Source organism: Oculina patagonica, chromosome 2 (genome assembly GCF_052425735.1).
Source record: "Oculina patagonica isolate OP01 chromosome 2, crgOcupat, whole genome shotgun sequence".
NCBI lineage: Eukaryota > Metazoa > Cnidaria > Anthozoa > Scleractinia > Oculinidae > Oculina > Oculina patagonica.
Window position 1 is genome coordinate 23,349,746 of NC_135759.1, and position 25,698 is coordinate 23,375,443.

The window sequence follows — 25,698 nt, forward strand, 5'->3', positions numbered from 1 at the left end:
GTTCCGAAGGACTGTTGTTGCTGTGTTAGATCCCGAACTTCCCGTAGCTGCAAGCGTGGTTCCCCCTCTGTAAGTGTACACGGACGAACGACCGAAAACAGCGCTAAAACATCCGTTTCACATTATTAAAGGAAATATGAATTTATTTGTTATAACGTTTAGAAAAGGAAGTTCATAATAACTGCTGACTTCCACGTACAAGCAACGCTTCTTTGGTGCATTCATCAAACTGTCCATTCACTGGTTCTTTAAATTAAACATCTCACTAGATTCCACGTTCTTTCTGGATGTATCGATTCTCACTGACGTCTCTACTTGAAATGGTGGCCGCCGGAAATCTACGTCCTACAGTTACGAAGATATCAGCGCCTCTCGAAATAAGGAATCTTGGGTAAATCTTGTTAGTGAATCTGGTCTCACATTGTCAAGAAAATAATAACCACGCCGACTTCAAGTTAAAATAGAAAATATCTATCTTTTCGAAAAAAAAAAAGAAAACTACTTTAAAAACTGGCTTTGCCCAAATTTCTCTTGCTGCCCAAAAATTCGAGTTGCCCAAAATTTGGGGGGGCGCAGCCCCCCCAGCCCCCCCGGCCCGTACGCCTATGCGTAGCAGTGTTTGATTTAGTCATGCATTGGGGATGTAAATGCGCTGTAATGGACAGGGGGGGGGGGGGGGGGGAATTGGAGGGAGAGTTTTCCGCCCAGGCTTCTCCCCTTTCCACTAATTCCGCTGCTGTCGTGTCAAGCAATGGAAAGGCCCCGGGCAAAAGGCTTGTCGTTGAAGTTTAAAGTATCGTGCAATTCTAACTCTCAGGCGCTATTAAGCTGCTATCACGTATTTGACCTATCATAAAGAAACAAATCCGCAGAAAAGCCGCTTTTTTGCCCAGGGAAATCAGTGCTGACAACAGGCTGACTGAAGTGCAATGAAACATCCGTTTAGTCTAGAAAAATTAAGGAAAGGAACTTTGAGGTGAACCTTAATACAAATCGACCAGAAATACGTACAATAATCTCCCGGGGTGTGGGGATTACCTGAGCGGGGTACACGAAAAAGTTTTATACGGAGAGGCTACGCCCCCATACCCTTCCATATATCATTTTCGACGGAAAAGGTAACCCGTTCTTATTTTTTCCATAGGAAAATGGTACCCCTTTCACATACCTACAGAGGGAGGGATACACTGCATCTCTTTTCTTAAATTTTCACTTAAATAACTCTTAAGGACGTTCGCGCCAAAATTTTCTACTCGATAGATTTCTTTAATTTTTTTGCTGCGGTCAGATTGAGTTACTTGTGTCAGAAACGCAAAAAAAAGTTGGGGTCACCGACTTCGTTTCAGAGAAAAAGCGTGTGGAAAACTACCCTGATTTTGATAGAACGTCCTTAAAGTACTTAAATCTTAAAGTACTTAAAGGATCTACCGTTAAGCGGGTCTGTTCGCGATATTTCGAAAGGTCCTTTTAAATACATAAATGACAGTCTTGCAATAGCTGGATAACGAACACAAAAATTCTACTATGGGAATGCAGTTGCAGAGAAGTATTCTGTTTTCATAACAAGGAGATGTAAAATCTAATGTTGGACCAAACAAATTGACTCCCTGGTTCAAAAGCAATAATTTTAATTTACAGCGCTCAATGTCGTCAATTCAAGGTATAATTTAAATGTAAACATGTATATAATTTTCAATGATCGCTCGCGTTTTAGTCTAGCTCGTGACTATAAAAAACACTGACATCTTATTTCACATATGTTTGTACTTACTTAAATAACATTTTTAAAAAATACTGTTTAAGATATTATTTGCCTTACCCTCTCTCCTCCTACAATATGTTTAAAAACCTAATTATCAAATGTAGTTGAATTAAAATGACAGTTATTTAAAATATAAAATAGCAACATGTATAAAAAATAAATACTGTAAGAAACCCCAATGTCGACGTTCTGACAATGCTAACTTATCTAAATCATTTGTGAATACAGCATGCTTCTCCCTTCTGGGTTGAAGGAAACAAGCACAAATAATAACTCGATGTGTAGGAATAAAAACATTTTTCACAGGTAAACACGAATAACAGAATCCACCACATTTAACTTGGGTTTTGTGACGTCGCTGTGTCGCGAGGGCAACAATAGCGACCTTCAGATTTGATTACGGTTAGGGTGGGTTGGTTTTAGATTTCAACATTTTTTTTTCCCAAGTTTACCTCTCCCTTTTGTTGAGTGACTAAAAAATAAAAAAGTTTAGGGATAAGTTTGTGTGGTAAATGGTTATATGGGGGGAAATTTTAAACACGAATTATGACGTCATTACATCCAAGATGACTGCCCTCACGAGAAATGCAGTTATAATGCGTCAACAACTACAACTACAACTCTCTTTATCATTCGAAGTTTCCTAAATGGGGTAAGGTCAAGCTAGAACTTTTAAAAAATGAAGATTTTATGTTCTAAATGAATTTTCAAACTGTACAATAAAACATGACTTGATGAACTGACAAAGTAATATTTAATATTTAAAAACACTAAGGCGCACATGAAATTACCAAATGAAAGTACCTAAATATTTTGGCGCAAATGTTTCGTGACTGTTTTGGTGATTCAGTAAACACCTGGAATTGAAACACCAAATTGATTTTCACATTATTTTGATTAAACTCATAATTTAGTTCTCTTTATAGTTCCTTGCCCCCTGGGGGGGGGGGGCATAATTTAGTTAATTTACTTTAATTTCGTAATCTTGGTTAATTTACGAAAATGCAAATTTAATTTACGATTTATTCGATAAGGAAAGACTTGGGGCGTTCAAATAAAGCCAATTGTAGTAATTATTAATGAACTATCATTTTTAAATAAAAATCAAGAGAATCCAGTTGAAGAATATTCCTCTAACCGCCTCTCAGAAGTAGTTTCTTTCAGCATGTACACGAGTTGCAGTAATACAAACTCATGTCGGCTTTGATGCAGGTCGCGGGGGAATGGGACCAGGGGGCTTGAGAGGAGCTTTCTTCAGTCCAGCATGTGCATCTGAGAGAGGTCGTTCATTGCCTGCTTTAAGTCCTTTCTTGATATCAGATGGTTTGAGCGGCAAAGACGTTGGCCTTTCCTCTGAAGGTCGTTTCGGAAATCTCTTGTCAATCGGTTTTGGAACAGGTTTAAGTGCAACTTTAGGTTGACTGCCAGCCGGTTTGGCACTCTGATCCGGTTCTGGACTTGCATTCTTTTTCTGGTCATGAGGGGGCCATTCCCTAGGCCCCTTTTTAGCAGGGGGCGGACGCACAGGCGCTTTATCTAGGATACCCGCGTGGCTCTCTGGTCTAGGAGGCTTAAGAGGTTTAACAGGTTTGACAGGTTCTGTCACTACTGGAGGACTGGAAGCGCGGTTTAAGGAATTCTTCTTATCACCTTTGGGTGGCCACTCTCGATTTCGAAGCGCTACGGGTGGAAACTTTGGAGGGCGTTCCTCCTTCTCCACAGCAGGTGGTTCAGGTTTAGCTGGTTTGGGTGGAGTAGGTTTAAAAGCTACTTGAGGTTGGGCGGCCGGTTGAGTTTGTTTAACAGGTTCAGCTGGGAACATAGCTGTCCCTAGCGGATTAGGAGTTATAGTTACAGTGGGCTCCGCTCGGGTAGTGCTTGTGAGTGTAGGCCCTGATATAGCAGGTCTTGGCAGTCTTGGCTTAGGCGCCTCAACGTTTGTCTTTGCAGTGGCTCCTGCTTTATAACGCGCTGCTCTACCTTGTTTAGGAGAGCCAGTGGACACACCTTGGTACCTGTGGAAATGGTTAAAATTAATGTTAGCACAGTGTAAGGTTGTATCGGCAAAAAACAGTCAATCCATAATCCCTCTGCGCAAACGTCGATAAAAATTCCCATTTCTTTCACGAAGCACAAGCAGATCACAAAGAATTCCAACAAATGTATTTTTACACCCGCTTTTAGTGTTACGTGCAACGCAGAAAGCGAATGTAATTTAACACAGAAACCAACACGATACAAATGGAAGGAAGAACGAGGAAAGGCAAATAGATCAACGGACGGACGGGCGTAAGGAGAGACAGACAGACAGACAGACAGACAGACAGACAGACAGACAGAGACAGACAGACAGACAGACGGACAGACGGACGGACAACCAGACAGATAGACAGACAGTGTCAGTTCCTTTACCTTTTACTGCCCGGAGCCTTTTGCTGGAAGGCTCGCCATTTCTCCATCAATTGTTTTCGATAAATAAAGGCACAAATAGCACCGACCAACAGGAAAATGATAAGAAATACGGCAATCAAAATTCCAGCTAAATTACTTCGCCTAGCCTCTGGCTCCTCAGTTGCTGTTGATACAAATCAAGAGGCCAGTGTTAATCCTTTTAGTGCCAAATGAGTCAAGATTCTACTCACAAGTTCTCATACTTTCCCTCTAGTTTTTCTTGGGAGAATTTAGATCAGAATCACCCTACTGAAACTTGTCGTTATAAAAAGAAATGGAGGAGTTAAGGGTTACGTTGTTAATGACCCGCGGTTAAAAGTAAAACATTTTGGGGTAAGCGCTTACTTGTAAGTTGTTGTCCGTTTTTCTACCTGTATTTGTTCACACTCCACTTTTTAAGCCAGTTTAAGTTTCACTCTAAGAGAACTTAACTGAAATTCGCACAGGGGTCGATTCAAACCACGCGTTCACAAACGCACCCCGCATGTAGCGACGGACCAAAGTCGCGAACAGTTTTTGTGAATCCCGACAACGGCAATTACCGATAAGTTTCAACAGATTTGGCCTCCCTTCCGGTAATTCCGGCAAGTAACGACCCTTTTCAAATTAACGAGCACAAATCCACCCTCCTGAGGCCTCTACCTCCTACGGTACTTTAAAGTATGTGACCATTGATTGGTAAAACGATAAATCATCATTCAGCTGCTTGTCTATACGTTATGAATTCGCAGCTTTCATCTGGGCGGGCACTAAATAATGACTGTACTCAATAAAATGCACTCATGTAGCTTATTTTAATTTATGTTTATTGCACGTGGACGTACGCTAAACGTAACAAAAGGGTGTAAGAGATGGCAAAAGTAGAGGTGTATTCCGAGATTTTAAGTCATGTGAAAACGGATCGGTATTTTATGAAACAACCAGTTTATCACAAAATGTGGTGTATTTTATATTTAGTGGGTCATGAAGTATTCTCAGCGTTAAATATCAAGTGCGTTTAGATGCGCTGTTTTTTGTATACGAGTTAAAATGGATATGTATTATCAATGTCTGTCAAGTGGTGCTGTGCCAAGTATTAAAACATTAATAAAGAGTAAAAAGTAATGTTAGCAATTTTAATTTACTAAATAATTGTATATAACATACAGCTGCCTTTTACATTTAACATTTAGAAGCATTTACATACAGGTCGAACCCGATCTCGTCCCCAGACCCCGCTTTTCTTCTGGTCAGTATTCTCGTCCCCATTCCCTTTTCTTTTTTCTTATCGGGGGGGCCTGGGCCAAAAAAAAAATTTTTGGGGGGATCATTTTTTTCTTTTTTTTTTTTTTTTTTTTTTTTGTTTTATTTTTTATAAATTTTTTGGTTTTTTTTTTTTTTTTTTTTTTTTTTTTTTTTTTTTAACATAAATAAAAATTTTATTTTTCTCTCTTTTTTCTCCCCCCCCCAACCAAAAGAAAAAGGGAAACAAGAGCACGCACCCCGCGGGCTATGGGTACGAGATCAAGTTGAACCTCCCTGACAAATTATCTCGCGCATGCGTTCACCTTTAACCACATGCGTACGATCCGCTTCGTATCACATTAGGTTTATGCTTATACTATTCTTAAAAGCACCTCATCAATGCATTTAGCATTACAGCATTATTAAAGCATCATGGTGTTATTAAAAGCATTACAGCATTATTACAACATTGAGGTGCTGTTTAAAGCTTTATTATACTATTATAGCTTACTTTTACGCATATTATATATTAATCGTGCAGAGTGAGGTGGAAAGAAAACCGGTCTTACCTGGCACGTCATCTGTGTAATTAGTTGTTGTAGGGGGGCCTATAGAGGCAGAGTGCTCTGTGCCGTTACCTGTACGTGAGGAAGGTGTTTAATACAGTAGCGAGAGTGCATGTGTACGGCGTGGCTTTATCAATCACGGGTTTAGAGAAAAACTACAAGTTATTTGTGCATACAACAAAGGGAGGTTTAAACCTGAAAATATCTTAGGTGCTCAGAATTTTACAAAAAAGGTACATCTAAATGATAATAAGCTTTTAACAGTTTAATTCTTTACTCATTTACTACTTACTTACTTACTTACTTACTTACTTACTTACTTACTTATCCTCATCGGGCCAATGAGGACTTTGAGGCCGGTTTACTCATTTACGTTCAACTAAAAAGTAGAGCGTTTTTCTAATGGCGGTTGTAAAACAAACCAGAGCAGTCTAACATCTGGCCAATCACAACACAAAAATAACAAAATAAACCAAACCGTTCCGGGGAATTGTGCACTCAGTACAACGCGCGGGAAAATGTGCACACACTGAGTACAATGCGAGGGAAAACCCCGCCTGATTGGTTAAAAAACAACATACCTTTTTTTTCTAACCAGTCAGAGAAAGTACGACAAGAACTAAGCGGACACAAAAAAATGTCGACAGTCAAACGAAAATCGCTCTATTGTGTTTCTGTATCTGAGTATAAAAATATTTTTTTGAAATTTATTTATAAGATCTCATGGTCACGTACGGATAGTAAAAGTGGACTACAAAAAAAGCTACTTTACAGTGCTCGTTGCCTTAGCAGCTCAGCCACGGTAACTGATTCTGAGGACATGTTTAACATTCTGTTTAGCAGCGTTTAGAGGTTATAGATACGGTATTTTATGTACGAAGTTACAAAAGCACGCAGCGTTTGGTTGTTTTTATGGGAAAATCGCTACTATTTTCAACTTCCCAGTTGACGTAGTCGTCGTTGTTGTAATAACAGCCAGTAGCTTTTGCATCTGGCTAGAAAGGTGGAGTGGGAACAAACCCGATGTTCATGAACTAACATGACTTCATAAAAATTAGTGCTCATTGTTTTGTAGGGCTGGAGTTTTTGAAAAAGAAAAGTGTGTGAACTTTCAGGAAATTATTTTACAGCTAGTGTCAAACCATGAGGCTTCTAACTTACTGCAATTGTAATTTTATTCACCCACGTAACACGGATAAGATCTCGGGAGCTCGTTACTGAGAGCTCGTTATAAAGTGTAAGTGCATCAAGATCGAATTGAAATTTATATACTCTAGTATTTGGCCATTCAAAATGGATAAAAGTTTTTGAGCCTTAATTTCATTTAAGAGGCTGTTCGTTTTTCTATATTTTTAAACGGAAAATCTGATTAGTTTTTTAATCCTTTCCTTCTCCCGAATTTAGTTAAGTGAAGTAGTCCCCACCAGCTTGCAAATTCTTGGCCGCCTCAAGACAACTCCATGCAAGTCTTGTCGGACTAATTCATGTTAGCATTATTAGCATTATTATAATTCAACATTTTACAGGTTGTTTTATATTTTATTTTCAACTATGTTTTAAGTTACGTTATTATTTAATTTTATAACTTAAATGCATCATTAAAACAATTACTTCTTTATTTTTTTCTTAATTTTTAAACAATTTATTTTGATTTTAATGCAGTGTTTGTACGAGCTTTGCCAATGCAATTGAGTGGAGATGAAGGAAACAACTGGAGTGAAAGCGTTTTTGTGTGTCTGTGTGGAAGTGATAAATGTTGTGATGCAATAAGAACAATTAAACGCAAGGCATAAGCGGTGTAGTGGACAGTAGCGAATAACACGATTTGAAAAAAAGGGTATATAAGCAGCTGATTCGGTGGGAATTGACGAGGTAATCGCACAATCTGGTACATGTAAACTTACGTTGTAAAAACGCAACTTAGTTCGAATGCCGTTATAATACAAAGTAGTTTGAAAACACGCACGGTAACTCATGACGCGCTCTATTCCCGGACAAAAGAACAGCGCGCCTTGAGGACTCATCCCCCTTCTCAGGCAAGTCAGAAATTACGCCAGATAAAATAAAAGAAACAAACTGAAAAAGACGCCTATATAAGGAATTTACAGACGCGTTTGCAAAGTACCGATGACAATATGTAACAGACCAAAGGACGCAAAGGAACGCGTGTCAGCCTCGGTTCGTAACATACCTTGCGTATTGCACTCTACCCAGAGACTGCAGTCTGGTCCTTGCCAACAGCTGTAACAGAAACACTCAAACTCGTTGTTACAAACCTAAAAAACAACCAAATAAGCAGTCCAGTTAAACACCAGCCAGAAATGTACTCAGCTAAATGACACACACCATATCCAGGAGCTGATTCACTGAACTTTTCGGGATCAATTATGTAGCGCAAAAAACTATCTAACGCAAATCCCAACGGCAACAGCACGAGAACGTCGCTTTAGCAAAAGGTCAAATGGCTCTGCACAGTGTGCACTAAACGTTTTAGTAAATTGCAGCCGTCCCCTGCTTAAGTTAAACAAAAATGTGTCAGACAACCGCAAACAGACTAAATGGATCTGAATGCTGTACTAATGTAAGATTCGTGGATAAAATTAAAAATTTGTTGTCATCAACGTTGTGCTAGGCGTGGTCCTTACGGGTTCTTAGACTCCTTATCGAGTCGTTTACGCGACCGAACATGAACACTTCATTTGAAAACTCCAGTAAGGGGCCACTTCCCAAATGCAGACGCTATCCGCAAGAACTACCACAAATGAACGAAGACACTTTGTGAAGCTAATATGGAGTCACTTACCCCATTTCCATCGGAACAGTTGTTCGGACAGGGTTTGAGGCCAGCGGTGAACGTCTCTATACTGGTACACTTCCGGTTTACACAAAGCTGAGAAAGAAACAGCAAACAATTGTCCCCTTCATTCGAATAAAATATTTTGGTTTAATTAGAAATTATTCACCTACCTTGTTCTCTCCACATTTTGTTCCGTCCACGGTTTCGCCTGGATCAGGAACGTCTAAACCAAGGCTCACAGAAGCGCTTCTACAAACAAAAGAAACAGAAGAGCTTAAGCCTTTCTGTAGATGGCAAATTGTACAGTCACATCTGGGCCAAACTAACCTACACAAACGAAGCCCCCCACCCTCAGCCCCCGACTCGCAGCATTTTGCCAAGTTGCCCTTTCAATTAGCCAGGGCTCATTTGGTCAACTGGGATGGAGAGGGGTACTGTGCGAGAGCGACCTTCAGATTTGACTACAAGTACGAGATCGAGTACGAGTACGACTTTGGAATTTCGACACAATTGTATCCCCCAAGCTATAACTCTTCCCTGTTGCTGACTAACACATAAATAAACGTTAGGGATAAGATTGGTGCGATAAGTGATTATAGAAGGCAAACGAATTTGGTTTGAAAACTTGTGCTCGTACTCAATCTCGTACTCGTAGTCCAATCTGAAGGCCGTTAGAACGAAGAGATTAAAAGCAGGTTTTGGACCAATCACTTGTCCCAAAAACGGTTTTTGAGTGTCAGAAACGACAGGAGGGTAAAAAAGCCGCCTTTACCACTTGGTTATTACTAAAAAAACAATATTTCCATAGAAACAACAGTTTGATACTAACTTGCAGATTGTTGAACCATATTTATATGGGTAGCTGCTTCGATGTCTTCCAATTATCGGTAAATCAACATCATCAATGTTGGTACACTGAAGCATACCGCATTGCCTGTCCCTAAAAAACAACAGCAACTTGAAGGTTGGTAAGGAACGTTCGGGCCAAGAGACCCATCAGGCTGGAACTTATCCCGGTTTCTGCAGTATTAAGCGACTAGGAGTATTTCGACTCCCCCCAAGATGGGATGCTAGTCCATTGCAGGCTTATCCCAGCATTCAATTTGCTTTAACCCATTTATTCATCTGGGTGGAAAGAAGCACCGTGAGAGTAAAGTGTCCTGCCAAAAACACAACACGTGCCCCGGCCTGGGCTAAAACCCGGACGGCTCGATCCGGCATAATCATAAGGTCACCAAGCCTCCCATAAAAACTAATTGAAGGGTGAGGTTAAAGTTTGTAGGATGTTGGTAGTAGGTCATACGAAGTTGTTGGAGCTACCTACTATAGCAAACACTCACCGCATAAAAATTGGGATTTACATGAAATTAAAGGTGGTTAAATCTGGTATAAAGTTGGATAACCAACTTAATACCATCAATTAAATGTTCTTAAAAGGTGGTTACACTTTTTTTTTTTTTTTCGAGCTTTACACTACCGTGTGTAAATGTGATTTAAAGTTGGTGTAAAGGAGTCTCTTTTTCTGCCTTTATACTTGTGTTTTTTAAAGCTGGGATAAAAGTCAGCTTTAAAAAATGTAAAGTCAGTGTAAAGCTGAATAAATTCCAAATTTATTCCAGCTTTATTTGAGCTTTACAACACAGTAAAGTTATATTTTCATGCTGTGACTTACTTTCTGGCACACTTCAGATAAACGTTATCACCCTGATGGCAGTTTCCTATCACGGTACCCTTTTCGTTCATTCCGTAACAAATGTCAGGACCAGAGAGAGCATCTGAAAGTGAACATAGCCATTAGCTAGGATCCTCACCAAAGAAAATTCTGTTTACTGGCGATAATCTTAAATAACGAACAAGTGACTATCAATTTTGGGCAGTACCTGGTGCAAGCCTCACTATCATGTCTCGAGATACACCCATCTTGGTGTAAGCCTAGTAGCCCAAATTTTAGATGAAACGCCTAAGGGCAAACCAGCTCGAAACGTCAGCTTTTCAAAATTCCCTACGGCGGTTTATTTACCTTCATAAACTTCCAGTTGATAATCAACAGCGTCGATTAACGTAGCACAACAGTTTCTTTTGAAACTAATAATTTTGTAAAATTTTCCATAAAAACGGCCCTGGAATTCCTCGGGAATAACGCAGAAAGGAAAAAAGTGACAGTGGCGAGGGAAAAAAACGGCACATTGGCATTTGGTGACTTAATGTAATTTCCACCAATCGTTCGAGAACAGCACGCTGCGAATGTTTTCATTCTCAGTAGGAGGTTTGAGCCGCCATAATTTTTTCAACATTTTTTTTTTCCATTGTATTTTCTTACAGTGTGAAATATTTTTATATCTTTTTGATACTTGTCTCAGGGGGTCAATGTCAATTGGGGCTTTGCCCTGTTTCTGCCTCCTGTCGCACGGTATTTTGTATCTTTTTTTTTCTTGCTATTCATTTTTTTTTGTTTTTTCTCGTAAATGTTAATTTGTGCGACAAAGAAAATAAAATACCGTAATGATTCGATTTAGCGCCCTCCTTCAAATAAGCGCCCCCATTCTAATTAAAGCCCCCGTTCTTATAAGCACCCCTATTCTATAAGTGCCCCTATTGTGGATACGCCCAACGAAGTCATGACGTCAACTAGATACTCCTGACCGTTCGCCAACGTTCATGAATACTGCAAAATGAACTTTTTAAAAGTACTCTTAAACATTCACTGTTACAGTTTCTGTTAGTAGATACGGTGTTTCCAAGATTAATAAACGCCCTGTCCCGAATAGCGCCCTGCCGAATAAGCGCCCTCCCTCGAGATGCCAAAAGTAAATAAGCGCCCCGGGCGCTAAATCGAATCATTAAGTAAACTAAACTACCAAAAGCCTGCTGAGAACTGTGAAGTGGGTAGGGGAGCCATAATTCGAACTGGCAGCCAGGGAACTGAGCTACAATTCAAACGTAATTTTTTAAAGTGAGACATTCCGTACCTGGTCCCCACAAATCTTGACACTGGACGTCGTGTGTAGGGCACTCGCTTTTGTAGCAATATCCCTTGAAAGAAACCAGAACAACTTATCAAACCACAAACACACAACTACGGCGAAAAGAACTTGGTATCCCTTCTTTATATGTTGAATGTATTTCTCTTTAAAAGCATTAAGGCTTTCACTGGATCTAATGTGAGCGGGTAGAGAATTCCATAGTAAGTTGAAGTGGTGATAAAAGTCTTCCTCCTTCAGTCGCCCTGTTGTTTTGGGGCATCGTAGCGTAATATGACTAAAACGGGAGGATCTTACAGATTTGTCGCTTATATGTATTAACTTATTCGATAGGTATTCTGGGCATTGACCATGTAGACATTCTGGGCATTGACCATGTAGACGGTGGAAAGTGGCACACCTCTCACCTTATTATCAGCACACGGCATACCATCACGAACGTATTTATTACTGGGACACTGAAAGAAAAATCATTGTTCAATAAAAGGAACGATTTTTATGGTAGCTCTTTCAAATCAAAACGAATAACAGTTCAGAAAACGCTCATTTAAACCCTTTGTACGATAGTTTTGACCGACCCCCACCCCAAAGCTTTGTGACATCTGATAGTATTTCCAAATGAGGTAATGAACATGTGCGAAGATCATCTAGCCTGCGTGGCAGGCGCCGTAGTTTCGAGCGCGCGGATGGGAAAAAAAAAAAGGGGGGGGGGGCACGAGGAAAAAAAATAGGGTTTTTTTTTCCCGGGGCCTTCCCCCCCCCCCCTCTCTTTTTTTAATTTAAAAAAAAAAAAACCAGGATCATCAGAAAATGACGAGAAGAAAAACAGCGAGTTTACCGTGTGGGTTTAAGACAGTTTATAGCTGTGAAAAAACCAGGAAAACCAGGAGAAGCTGTGAGTTATCCGTATATATACTGTTTGGAAAACGGCTCACCTTCAAAATAAGCATACAAATTCTCCTTACTGATCTCCATACATTTCTTATAAAGAGTTGGGAGAATTTGTCTAAATATCAAGACGATATTCTTTTGGTGAATATTTCGTTCCTGCGATCACCATGCAAGACATGAATTGATGTTACATGGTGGAGATGCCACAAAACGATCACTTTTGAAAATGAGCAGAACACTAGAGAAGCGGTCCCTAACAATACCGAGGGCAATTTCAGACCAACAACGCCATTGTCTGCCATTTTCATTATATTTTTACACTTGCCTCAAGGAGAATTCTGCCCTGTATGTAAGGACTTACCAATTCTGATTTTCCTGTGCAAGATTCTGGTAAGTCACATTCATTAAATTTTTCTCGACAAACCCAACCTTCAGGCCTCAGCTGCAACGAAAGTGAAAGCGAGAACGTAACAAGTTGTGAAAACTGTGCTGTGATTAGCCAAGAAAAAATAAATAAATTCAAAAAAAGAAACAAGAGCTCTTTAAATCTTTTTTCAAAGCGATCACACACTGATTCTCGACTGGTCAAACAGACACACAAATAGCCATAAGTTGAGTTTGCGCACGGACTTGAGTTAGGTGGCCAATTTGAAAAAAAAAGCCATTTCAATGCTGCTCACTCAAAATGTAACGAATGGGGTGCGATCAAGACGACATGCATGCAAATTTGACCCCGACCAACGAGACTGCAATTTGTCGCAAGTCACGCAAGTCTTGACTAAAAGGCAGAGTCGCTAATAGGCATAAGCTTTTAACTTGCATCTACTTGTGAGTCTCTTTGGCCAGGGATTTTCTTGCGCACACAAAATATGACCCAAGGAAGGTTACTGCTCAAAGAACGAGTCTCCCAGAGTTGACGAAGACTTACCTTACAATTGAAGCAACATGGACCCGTGTCACATTCAGAATCGGGATGAAGCTTACAAGTTGTGGCATTACAGCAGTTCTCACTGTACTTCTCACACTCCTGAAAAAAATGACAATGTTGAGTTCGCACACGAGCCATTTCTCTATTATTTTAGAAAGCAGAACTGTCGGGAGTCCATCATTGCAGAAAATTCCTCAACATTTTGCGACCTCTCCAGCTACTGTATGTCTATAATAGCAAGGTTTGTGCAAGTAAGGAGCTGACTGACAAAAAAAAAACACTTCAAAGCCAACCTTGTTCCCAGGGTGTCTCTCTCTTCCCCCGCCCCCCAGAGCAGGGAGACCCTGGGAACAACGCTGGCCCAAAGCATGCACTCTAACTTAAATTTTATGATCAGAACTACAGGCCAATTTTGCTTGCTGTTTGGTTCATAAAGACACAAATTATATATTAAATATAGTAAAAAAAATGGTTAAGTCTGTGTCCAAGCCAAGTGGCCCATACAGCCGGAGCTATCCCGGTTTCCGTAGCATTAAGCGACTAGGAGTATTGCTTCTCCCCCCTGGATGGGATGCTAGTCCATCGCAAGGTTACCCCCCAGCAGTAAATTTGCTGGTACCCATTTATACCCTTGGGTGGTGAGAGGCACTATGTTTTGCCCAAGAACACAACACAGTGCCCCAGCCAGACCTCCAACCCGGGCTGTTCAACTCAGAGCCGAACGCACTAACCATTAGGCCACCACGCCTCACATATATTAAATATATCATACCTCAATGGTACCACAGTCACACTCTTCACCTTCTTCTTTGAAGCCATTACCACACACAGCATCTCCGAACAACTAAGAAAATTACAGGCCATGGTTAAATACGTCCCCAGTCACCGTAAATGATCTAATTAACACCCAGGCATCTATTAAATTTTGGGGGTACTAGGGGAGGCGTTAAATAGATATGAGGCATTTATTAAAGAGAGGCGTTCATTTCACGTCAAGTGTAACAACATCAACAAAGCAGATAAGATGCGTAGTTTGCTAGCGGAGTAAGATACAAAACAGAGTTGGTGAGTAGGAGACTAGTCTAATTTGCAAAGCCCAGAGATAACGTTCATAGTTTGATATAGACGTTTTCATTGTCATCGAAGTCAACCATGTTGGCGTTGTTGGACACTTTGATGTCCGAGTCAAGCAAGATACTAACTATATTGCGTGATTTTACAATATGGAGCATTTCCTTGGTTTTTGAGGTACTTCTTATGTATTCTTGGAGGGGGCGTCTATTAGATACAGGGTGTTTAAAAGAGGGGGACGTCTAATACAAACTTAACACTTCAGGGGAGGCATTTATTAGATATAAGGAGGCATTTATTTGAGAGTGGGCGTTTATTAGATCATTATTTTACGGTACTGTTGTGACACCATAGAGCTGATTGCAAAAGACTGATAATAGCACCATAAATTAATCTATCTCATGACACTGGCAACAACACATGGAAAAACAGTTACAAAGTAAACATGTCAAGGATTCGTCCATGAACAAAACACAATTTAAGCTGTGAGAAAAATGAAATTATCGAAAATATATTAAACATGGGTTTTTGTTCAGGCTAGTATCAAGCAGGTCTTAAAATTGGTTACTTAATGTTCAAGCTACCAGTAACTAAAAGTTCTACTATTCCAACTTTATAAGAGCTTACAGTTGATGGTTTGTCAAACAAGCAGGCGTCCAATCCTCTATGCAAATACTTGTCAAATGAGTCAAAACTACAGCTTGACCATTCCACTGATGGTTTACTCCTGAAAGAAAAAAACGTTTTCTTTAAGACACTGACACTAGGCATGAATTGTAGCTTCAGTACACATATAAATAAAAACAGTTTTCCCAATTTGCTGTAGTGTAAGGAGAGTGTCCTTAAGGTCAATGTTATGTGTGGGTTGTCCATAACTCTGCTTGAACCTCAAACCTGTACTCAACCTAGCATATGTCACAGCCTCTAGTCACCTTTGGGTCTTAGAAAGATCAACCTACGCATGGGATGTAGCCTGCCAGCAGGCTTACATTTGGGGAGCACGTGCGCAAGTGGTGATAGTGTAAGAACAGTCAGCGAGCTTCCTCATGCATCTGCAGCAGACTCTTGGCTTTGCCGTTCTCGCAGCTTTATCACTCATAAAATTCCGCTAATGTGAGCCTGCTCACAGGCTTAGATGGGATGGTGGTCCATCATAGGGTTATCCCCAGCATTAAATTCACCGGTGCTGCTTTATACACGTGAGTGAAGAGAAGCACAGGTGTATTACCCAAGAACACAACATTTAATGACCCTGGGTAGGGCTTGAACCTGGGCCACTTGATCATTACAAGTGCACTAACCATTAGGCCACACCAACTCCCAATAAAAACTACATGTAGGCCTAAAATAAGGTCTATACGTAAGTCTTAATAATGTCTGAAATCTTACTTGGCCACTGCTGACATAATGCAACCTTGATTTTCAGCTGGTGCATTACATTTACAACCTTTAACTGAAAAAAAAAAAGAGGCAAATGTTAAGATATAAACATTTAACCTGTTTTTAACTAATGGAAATTAAATCTCATCCCACCAAAACAGCTTGCAAAAACAGCCAAACTGGGTTGGTCTTCCAACAAAGCCTTGACTGATAGAAATGCGTTTGCAGGCTGCGAAGTGCAGTTGACACCAACCACATGATTTTGGTTGTTGGCACACAAGACTGTGTCAGCTGACAACTAATTCGAACTACCGGAAGCATGTGTTTGCACCACATTTTGAAGTAGAATCAATAGATGATCAGATGCGCAGCAAGAATGGAAATTCTTGCCCCTCTGTTTAATAAATTGCTATAAAGTGCTTGGACTTGGGTAAGGAGTCATTAAAAACAGTAATTTCCGAATGTTAACGAAGAATATTTTGTTTCGTGATAATGTAATATGTTGAACATTGACATATCGATATTCATATTTTGACAAAAAATATCACGATTCACCAGTGCATCCTTGCAACACTATTGCAGGCTCTACTGGTCTGACAAAAACCAGGAAATCTACCAATATAAAGATTCACAGACTCAGGAAATCAGCAGAATCTTTAATACATGTACCAGTATGTTGCATTTTAGAGACATTCCAGCCCCATCCGTGAGCGGAGACGCAGTCCAACGGGCCGCCACTGGACGCCGAGCGAAAACTGGGGAGAGGAAAAATCCTGTGGGTGGGGGGCGGGATGCTCAAGCGTGGGGGGGGAGAGGGAAACGCCACCCACCGGATTTGCACCCCCCAGTTCGCCGCGTACAGAGGCGCCGGGGCGCCCCGACTGGGAAAGGGGCGTGAATAGTCTACATTTGTAGCATTTACTTTTAACATGCAAGCTGACTTAAACTTTACTTACTATCTTCGTCATGAATCAGGCCAAAGTTGTGGCCCATTTCATGAGCCAAGGTTGCTGCTGTAGCTGCCGCACTGAATGAATGATCCTGACAAAAAAAAAAATTCAATGACTAAGTTTTCAAACATTTTATAAAGCGCAGGCTTAACAGCTGATACACTGTTTTTAACCACTTTAAACATGGTTGACCTGTAAATTGTCTTCCTTCACTTTGATTCCTCATGAACACCAAATTTAAATTGATGAAATTCCAAGCTTTTTTAATCTCTTTTAGTCAATCATGTCTTAATTTTACCACATAATATTTGTATCCCTCAATTTGAAATGTGTTGTTCCAGAAATATCCATACCCCTCCCATGGAAGGTTTTGGTGAATCCCCCCACCCCCTGGAATTCCAGTAAGCCCCTCTTCCTTAAAACTTTTGGCTGAGACCCCCCCCCCCCGGAATTTCCAATGACCTCCATGGGGTGGGTGGATTTTTCTGGAACTACACAATGTCCTAATAATTTTAAACTATTTGTTCCAACTAATTACGAACCTCTAACAGAAGGAATTACGATCAGGCATTAGCTATTTCAAATAACATATTAATGCACAACACCCAGGGATTCAGAAGGTGAAGGGAAAGAAGGGAAAGAATGTTGAATACTTGCACAAATCTGTTCTAAGCTGTTCTAGGCAGTTAAGAGTGGTGTTACAAGCAGTACATTTAACAGGTTTCCGCCTGGTTTGATGAACACTGTACATACATATGGATTAAATTTGTACCTGTACTACACCACCTGATTTCTCTCCACACATGGCCATAACTGAAGCTTTGCCAACAGTGGAACCTTTAAAGCCTCGATGTCTGGAAAAAAAAATTAAATAAAATACTCACTCTATAATATTGAATAGTGAATTCTGACGATCATGTACTCTACTATGATCATGTTCTTTACACCCACAGAAATGCACAGTCTGAGTTAGACTTGCTCCTAGTTGCTCGTTAGATTCGCAGGAGACCGATGGATACAGAATCGGAGGGCACGCGCAGGCATGGAAACAAAATGGCAGAGGATCGTGGCGGAACAAGCAAATTGTCTCACCTGCAGCATGCCAATTCTGTAAAGTGGCGTCACCAGTGGATTTTTCCACTGGTGACGCCATCAAGATTATGTCAATCATATTGTATTGCGCGCGAACTTACTGAGCGCGCGTGCCGCCAACTTAGTGCGCGCTGCTCGCGAGACAAGCTTGCGTTTCCCTTTTTACCTCTTGAGCAGACTTGCTTCCTTCTCACATCCATTCAGCAGTTTAACCCAGTTGTGGAACAAACATAACAAATGTCTTCTTTTGTGTCCCTCTTAAATCTTACAGAAATGAGAGAGCCACCAAGTGCATTGAGTATGATTTCCCACAAAAAAAGGAAAGAAAATCGCAATTTTAACACACGCCACAGCACGCGTCAGCTGCACATGGCACACGAAACTGACATCAACACGATAAAAGAAACCAACTCAATGCACACGAAATGATGCAATATTTTTGCGCGTTCAAAGCCATTCCTTGCCGAATGTCATAGTTTTCCTTCGCGCGCCCGTTCACACAAATGAATTTGCGCGCGATTTCAAAGGCGATGTTACTCAAGTGGTCTTTTGCGCTTGATTTCAAAGCGATTTTATTTAAGATACAATAGATACAAAGAAAAGAGTGACGACTTGGGGCAAGTCTAAGTCTGAGTTAATCTCTTCATTTACAAATCCTGTTAATGCAGCCACCTTAGTTATGAATTTTACTATATTTTAGTGGCCTGCTTATGGATGGCATAACAGGAATTCACTTTTCTATGATACAATGGACCTAACCACACAGAAATTACCTAGTATCCCAGGCCTGCAATGCGTGCAAAAGCCTTAAGCAACACTGCATAAAAATTATCTGATGTGTGTACATGCTACATTATGCTCACTACTCACGTTAGCAGCTGCGCATTGTCGTGATCATATTTTTTGACAAGTTCTTCGTTTCTGTACTTCATAAAATTGTCTAAACACTTGTCTGAATCTTCATCCACAACGATTTTATCTGACTGGGTCCAAATTTCAACTGCTGTTAAAGCTATACGTACGTTGAGAGGACGGTAAAGCTGAAAAACAATCCATACCCATAATGATAAGCTTATATTCACCACATTACAAATGTGTCTGTAAAAAAGTCATTCTATGGAAAGGAGGTGAACAACTTGTTTTGGGGGGAAGCAGGGTTCAAAAATTAAAAATGACTTCTAACTAGAAAGGATTTGTCACTGGGCACTATTCTGTTAGGTGACCCACGGCTAGTACTAAAAGCCGGAACGCCGGAATGCTGCCGAAACGCCGGAATACTAGTAGGCTTAAAATTCACTCCGGTTAGCCTTCTATTCACTCCTGTTAGCCTACTATTCACCCTGGTTAGCCTACTATTCACCCCGGTTAGCCTATTATGTACTTTCAGTTGGTTAGCCTGTTTACGGTATGCTCTTTATATTTGTAAGGGTAACACAATATATTTTATGCATCCCGGGTTATAGTATTCCAGCGTCCCGGGTTTTAGTATTCCAGCGTTCTGGCATTCCAGCTTTTAGTACTAGCCGTGTCCCAAGGACTTTTGTCTTGAATTGAGAAGTTGGTATTTTACTCAACAGTTCTTTGACATTGATGTACACTGCTATTTTTAGAGTGGTGCTAAAAATCATTGGCATGAATAACAATCATCAGTTACTTACAGAGTCTACCAAGTTTGCAATGTTCTTTGAGCGATATTCTACTGCTGTCCTGTTGCTCTTAAAGTCCAAATACTTTAAAAGAAAAACAATTATAGCAAATTAGATCTTAAACAGTGGTATTATAAATTGTGGTCTACAAAAATTTAATGCAAACTAGGGATCAGTCATTATTTAGAGGGGGGAGGCCTGGTGCACATGGAGGAAGGCTACTTTAAAATTCTCCTGATCCTGTCCTGACCACATTTTTTGCTGAGCCTTTCCCCACTTAGGGCCTGAGTACATGGTGAATTTGAACCTGGACTGGAATTTTGTTGCAATAACATGGCGAATTTCAGCCCGGATTGAACACTTTTAAAACTGAAAACTATTCGGGCAGCCATTTTCTTTCGTTGAAAACCATCACTGCGCATCTGTAAGCTCACTTTTAGCCCGGGCTGAGATTTGAATGTGATTACATAAGGTTTTTCAGCCTGTTTTCCCAGGCTGAGATTTCAGGGTTAGGCGCCCCCCCCTGAGATTTCCAGCCTGGTTTCAAAAACCAGGCTGGAAATTTCAGCGCAGGGTGTAATTCGGCCCGGGATGAAACTTTCTTCATGTAATCACAAACATCTTTTCACCAAGAATTTGTTTTGGAAGCCAAGCTGAAATCAGTCAGCCCAGTAAACCGGGTTGAACTTTCAGTCCGGGCTGAAATTTGCCATGTATTCAGACCCTTACCCACTCACCCCCTTTAACCTCCCTAATTTGGGTGCAAAACTTTAAGTGCCCCCTCCCCCTTTTTTTCCCGACACGAAAATCATTGACCCTTCCCCTATTTACACCAGCCCTCCCCACTGTCTAAGTAATGACCTTCCCTTAATATAGAAACCAAAGGGGTAGAGCTGAGTGTCTATATTTTGGAGGTGTCCATATTATAGTAGGGAGAGATTCTATAAAGTCTGGTTTCTGGGTGACCAAGTTAATTGTCTATTATATAGAGGTATCTGTATTATATAGAGGCACCCATAAGATGAGGTTCCACTCTTTTGCAATAAATAGAAACAAAGCTGAGAATGGTAAAGAGCAACTGAGTCAATAGCAAATAATGATTAGCTTGAGCAAGCTTCACTAACCTGACTGCGATCATTGACTATTAGCAATTCCACAAACTTTGTTTCACTATCAACATTCCGACGTGTCTACAAACACAAGTTAAAGCCAGAAAAACTTTTCAATCAGTCACAATGAGTAATGCACGCTATCTATAAATTTTATAATGTCTCTATTCTTCCAACAGAACACAAACCCATTCACAACCGAGTCAGACATTCTTCAGACACATGAGGGCTAGCCAAAGTATTTAACTTGGTTTGGTGATCGCTCATAATACTTTTCGACACTTTGTCTTGGTCCATCATGTACTGAATGATCCTTACTTAAATTACAATAGAAAACATTTGATCCAGACTTAATACAAGGCCACACAATTTATTGTAAGATATCAAAAATACTTATTGCAGCTATGGAAGACCGTCCTAAAACATCTGAAGGAGATGTCTACAAAAAAATCTCATTATTTAAAGGGAAAGAATTTTCCTGATTCAACTAGATTTTCAAAACTATTTCAATAGCTTTATTAGTACTAAAACTTTAAATTTGTTTTTTTTTTTTTTTTGTTTTTTTTTTTTTTTTTTTTTTTTTTTTTTTTTTTTTTTTTTTTAATTAAAATTAACTCACTCGGTGTTTTCCTAATGTCACCAATTCATCCACAGAAGATGGAATATCAGAATGCTTAACTCCTGCAACAAATTTATCAAGGAAAAACCCAAAAGCATTTATTATTCATTACAAATAAATCCAATTCAAAAGCTGAAATAATGAATTATCAAGAAATATATTTATCATCACTATTAGCTTAATAATATTATTTAGGCTTGTATAAAAATAATTATTATAAGTTACCAGGTAAGTATCAGGTGAGCCTAAATATTGGCTAATAATAACATGACATCAACAAAGAACTGGCATGTATAATTTATTGCTCTTTAGACTAGCATATTTGAGATGATAATGCAAATAATGGTGGAAAGATTTTCGAGTTACATTTCAACTTACAGTGATGCCAGGTGAAGCGTGCCCCCTAGATGTACATTTATTGATTTTTTTGAAATTTGAATCAGTTAGTCAATTTCAAGAATAGCATAGTGCAAGACTTCAAAGCCTGAAAAAACACTCACTGGCTTCAATGACACCTAAACCCATGACCTTTGCGATTTCTGTGCAAATATTCCACTGCCACAAAGCCACTTTACAACAATTTTCTCAATCGAGCTGGTTAATTTTAATATATACTGTGAACATATTAACTCTTTTTTTTAACACATTTACTGGTACTATGAAGTACAGAAAATTATTACTAACCACATCGTTTATCGCCCATTCTCAGGTCTTTAGTGCGGTACATAATATGCTGTGTACAAAGTCAACAAAATACAGGTTTTAAGACAAATACGTTATAGTCTTTTTATTTACTGACCCATTCAGATATGTGAGGTAAGAAATAACCAACTAAATATTTAATAAGTAATATTATAACATAATCATATTAAACAAACAATTTATAATAATAGCACTTACCCTATTCATATCACCAGGGAGAGGTTGAACATAATAGGTCTCATTTCCATCATAAATCATTCCTCTAAAACAAGAGTACAGTAAGAATTAAATCCCTTTAAAATATATGATAACATGGGCTTGTTTCTGTTTAAATGCTCTTTTTGTGGGCAGGACATAAAGATTTGGAATGGATTTTGCTCCTTGGAAAGGTTAACTACAGGTACAAATCAAAACAAAAGCTTCCAGTTATCAAATGAATGTTAATATTGACTTCTACTGCTATTATTATTACTGCAGCAACAATATATAAAAAAAGCAAACAAAGCCCAACAACAACAGGCCTACATGTAGAATCAGAATTTTGCTAAAGCCTAATTTAACTGTAAGCTCACGGACTCTGTAAAATTACAAAAAAAAAAAACCCTGGCCAAATAAATAAATAAACAAACAAAGAAATAAAAAAATAAGCATGTATGCACATGCAATAATTTAATAAAACACTTGATTTCAAACAAATTTGTGTCAATCACTCACTCAATTCCTTGACATGTACTGATAGCGACAACTGAGTGCTTTAAGCCTTGCACAGTTCCTTGATAGAAACAATTGTCATTGCTCTACAAAAGCAAAACAGTACAACTTTCTAGTCATACTTATGATCACGAACAACCCAAAAATCCTTCAGCCCTGGGACGATGGACTCCCACATAAAAGTAAAAGGGGTGCCAAACCTTTTTGGGGTTAAAATTTGTAATTAAATAACTTTTAAGCCTGAGCCAAAAGAGGATGAGAGTTGATGAGAGTTGACACTCATGAGAGTCTTGTCAACTCTCATCAACTCAGGCCAAACAAGAAGGAGAGTTTATCAAACTCTCATCCACCCTTAGAAAAATTGAGCACGTTCAAAGTCAATGAGAGTGCACGAGAGTCGATGAGAGTGCATAAGAGTTCCATGCCAAACAAGAGTGAGAGTTTGAACTCTCATCAACTCTCATCCTGGTTTGGCCCGGGCTTTAGTGTTTAGTTGTTCCCTGCAAGCAGTGTTCCCTCAATCTTCCTTGAAAAATCAAGAAGAGGTCCCTTCCTCTTCCCAATTTTTCTTGGAAAATCGAATGGCACCCTGCTTGCAGGGTAAAGAATTATTTCCTCTTAGGGGTGAAATTGGATTTGAGCACAAACCAAGATTCTGGTATGTTTTCAGGGTTCCTTTCAATCTTTTCCACAATCACCGGCATAAACTTTTTGAGAGGCTCCTCCCCCCTCCCCACTATCTTCAGCATCCATCTTTTGTGATAAACCTCTCCCTGGTGAACTTGACCTTGATTGAGACCAAGTAAACAACTTAGCTCACAGTTGTAAATCCCAATCAGTTCAGAGACAAACATAATAAAATACCAAACATCATACAGTGGAACCCCGTAACGGCCAAGGGGGAGTCGCGGGCGAACGGGGCCCACTCAGCGGGACATAACAACGCGGGACGTCGAAGACATCGGGGTTCCCTGTAATTATAAAAAAATCACAAAATTTATTAAAGAGGTCTAAGGGCATTAACTTCCATGTTTTGTGGCAAAAGTTAGTCAGTGGTGAAAATTATTTCTAGGAAGCAGTCAGATTGTGTTGACACGCAGATGCTGATGCACTGACCAACAGCTGTTGAACAGAAAATCGTGAAATAGCAAGCATGATGTCACGTCTGTTCCCACACATGTACATTTTGGTCAACATGCTAATTGACCTTTGCTATTCATAGTTATGACCTAATATGGTTACTTTTAAACTTTTAGAGAGAAAGACATAATTCAATGTGATGTCGGCATAACACAAGGGTGATTCCCTCGGCTGCACAGTAATCAGTGGAAATAATAAATGTGCACGCATGATGAAGGATGTTTCTGGATAGATCGATTGTAAAATGGATTTTGAAGCCCTCACTAAAACAACAGGAACTTCTAGATATATCTCGTTAGATCGGAACACGATCGGGGTCCATTTGCGGACATCCTTCTATTTCATGGCTGTCGTCGGCTGATTAGATTGCAGAAAACGGAAATCGCTTAATTTACGCTTTTAAATATCACTCGCGCGACAAACAACCTCATAAAAATTGCTTCGTGCCAGAATTATCGAACACTCAAACCGCGCCGAAACCTTGGAAAAACCACATCTGGTTTAGGTTGAATTTAAACTAATTACATCGTAAACAAATTAAAATTCGACTCTTCACCTCTGTTTGGCCATACTATTTTGAGAAGATTTTTCTTTTCCCTTGAGCAAATATCGGCCCATTTAACAGGAAAGCTCTAAATCGCGTTACATTAAATAAAGCCAAGTATAAAAGAATTAAATTTACAATGTACAAAAGCCGAGCAAACCTCGTTCTTGTTTATTATTTCGCCGCCGTCTGCATCAAAATATCTTGACACGTAATTGGCAGATAGCAGGACTCTGTGGAACAGAAATAAAATTTTGATAAGCGGATAAGACCCAGCCGAATCGAAAAATATCACGGAAAGTTTATTGAATAAACTTGAGCTCTGAACAAAAGAATGAAAGGCTTACCGGTTTTGGACGACATCCAAGACAAAATCCTTGCCGAATCCTCTCAAGGAAATGACCGCTCTTCCCGAATTTTTATCCTAAAAGGAAAAAAAAAATAATCGTCGACTGGTCATTCAACTGAAATGGGCTGCAATTTGGTGAGCGCGCGGAATTAAAGTCGATCGACACTCACTCGACTGCCCTCAGCAAGTCGGTTTATGCTTGGGTCCAATAAAAAGAAAACACATAAAGATTTTTAATATCAGAGGAAAGGGCCGGAAAAACTAAATTTTACAGACTAGGGTTGATATTGGCACACTTACCGAACTGGATTTCGCAGAAGTATCTCGCTTCCATCGATCTTGTTGATGTAGCCGAGGTGACACAAATTCGTAGCTTGGTAGTTCTTGGTTAAAACTACTTTCTGCATCTAAACGCACGAAAAATACAATAACACTGGCAATGTAAACTCTGTACACAAAATGCTGAAGAATAAAAGTTTGCATTTTCCTCCACTTGAATCATGAGGAGAAATTTTAAACGGAAAATAAACAGACAAAACAGCGCGCATGAAGGATTTCTTACCTGCGTTGACTTGCAGCAAACTTAAGTGAGCAATGAGGACAACACATGAGATTTCAAACAGGTTCATTCCCATTTCTTTGTTTCAATACGAAGAAACGTCTTCGACATAAACGTGACTGGGTTATAAAATCATTTGTATATCATTTACAGCTCATTTCGTCTTCCTTTCTCACCGCCCGTCATTACCTGCCTCACGTACTTCCTGTGGGCTGCGATCAAGTTA

At 39.7% G+C, this 25,698-nt stretch overlaps 1 protein-coding gene across 2 annotated transcripts; it reads right to left on the reverse strand.

Annotated features, from left to right (window-relative positions):
• Positions 1 to 2,311: 2,311 nt before the first annotated feature.
• On the reverse strand, positions 2,312 to 25,698 carry LOC144643620 (zinc metalloproteinase-disintegrin-like MTP8). 2 transcript variants are annotated; one of them, XM_078502927.1, is made up of 28 exons: positions 25,476 to 25,698; positions 25,214 to 25,320; positions 24,912 to 24,988; positions 24,725 to 24,797; positions 22,884 to 22,966; positions 22,368 to 22,431; positions 22,152 to 22,200; positions 21,468 to 21,529; positions 20,864 to 20,929; positions 19,752 to 19,823; positions 18,964 to 19,133; positions 17,774 to 17,855; positions 17,008 to 17,092; positions 16,061 to 16,124; positions 15,299 to 15,398; positions 14,373 to 14,444; positions 13,601 to 13,699; positions 13,034 to 13,114; positions 12,189 to 12,239; positions 11,770 to 11,833; positions 10,473 to 10,575; positions 9,630 to 9,740; positions 8,971 to 9,049; positions 8,807 to 8,893; positions 8,195 to 8,279; positions 6,007 to 6,075; positions 4,175 to 4,337; positions 2,312 to 3,777 (listed from the first exon to the last, which is right to left on the reverse strand). In XM_078502927.1, the coding sequence occupies exons 1-28, from the start codon at positions 25,546 to 25,548 to the stop codon at positions 2,955 to 2,957; spliced, it is 3,114 nt and encodes a 1,037-aa protein (XP_078359053.1). In that variant the 5' UTR covers positions 25,549 to 25,698; the 3' UTR covers positions 2,312 to 2,954. The 2 variants fall into 2 exon arrangements, with proteins under 2 accessions (XP_078359053.1, XP_078359054.1); XM_078502928.1 differs by lacking the exon at positions 6,007 to 6,075 and having other exon boundaries at positions 25,476 to 25,697.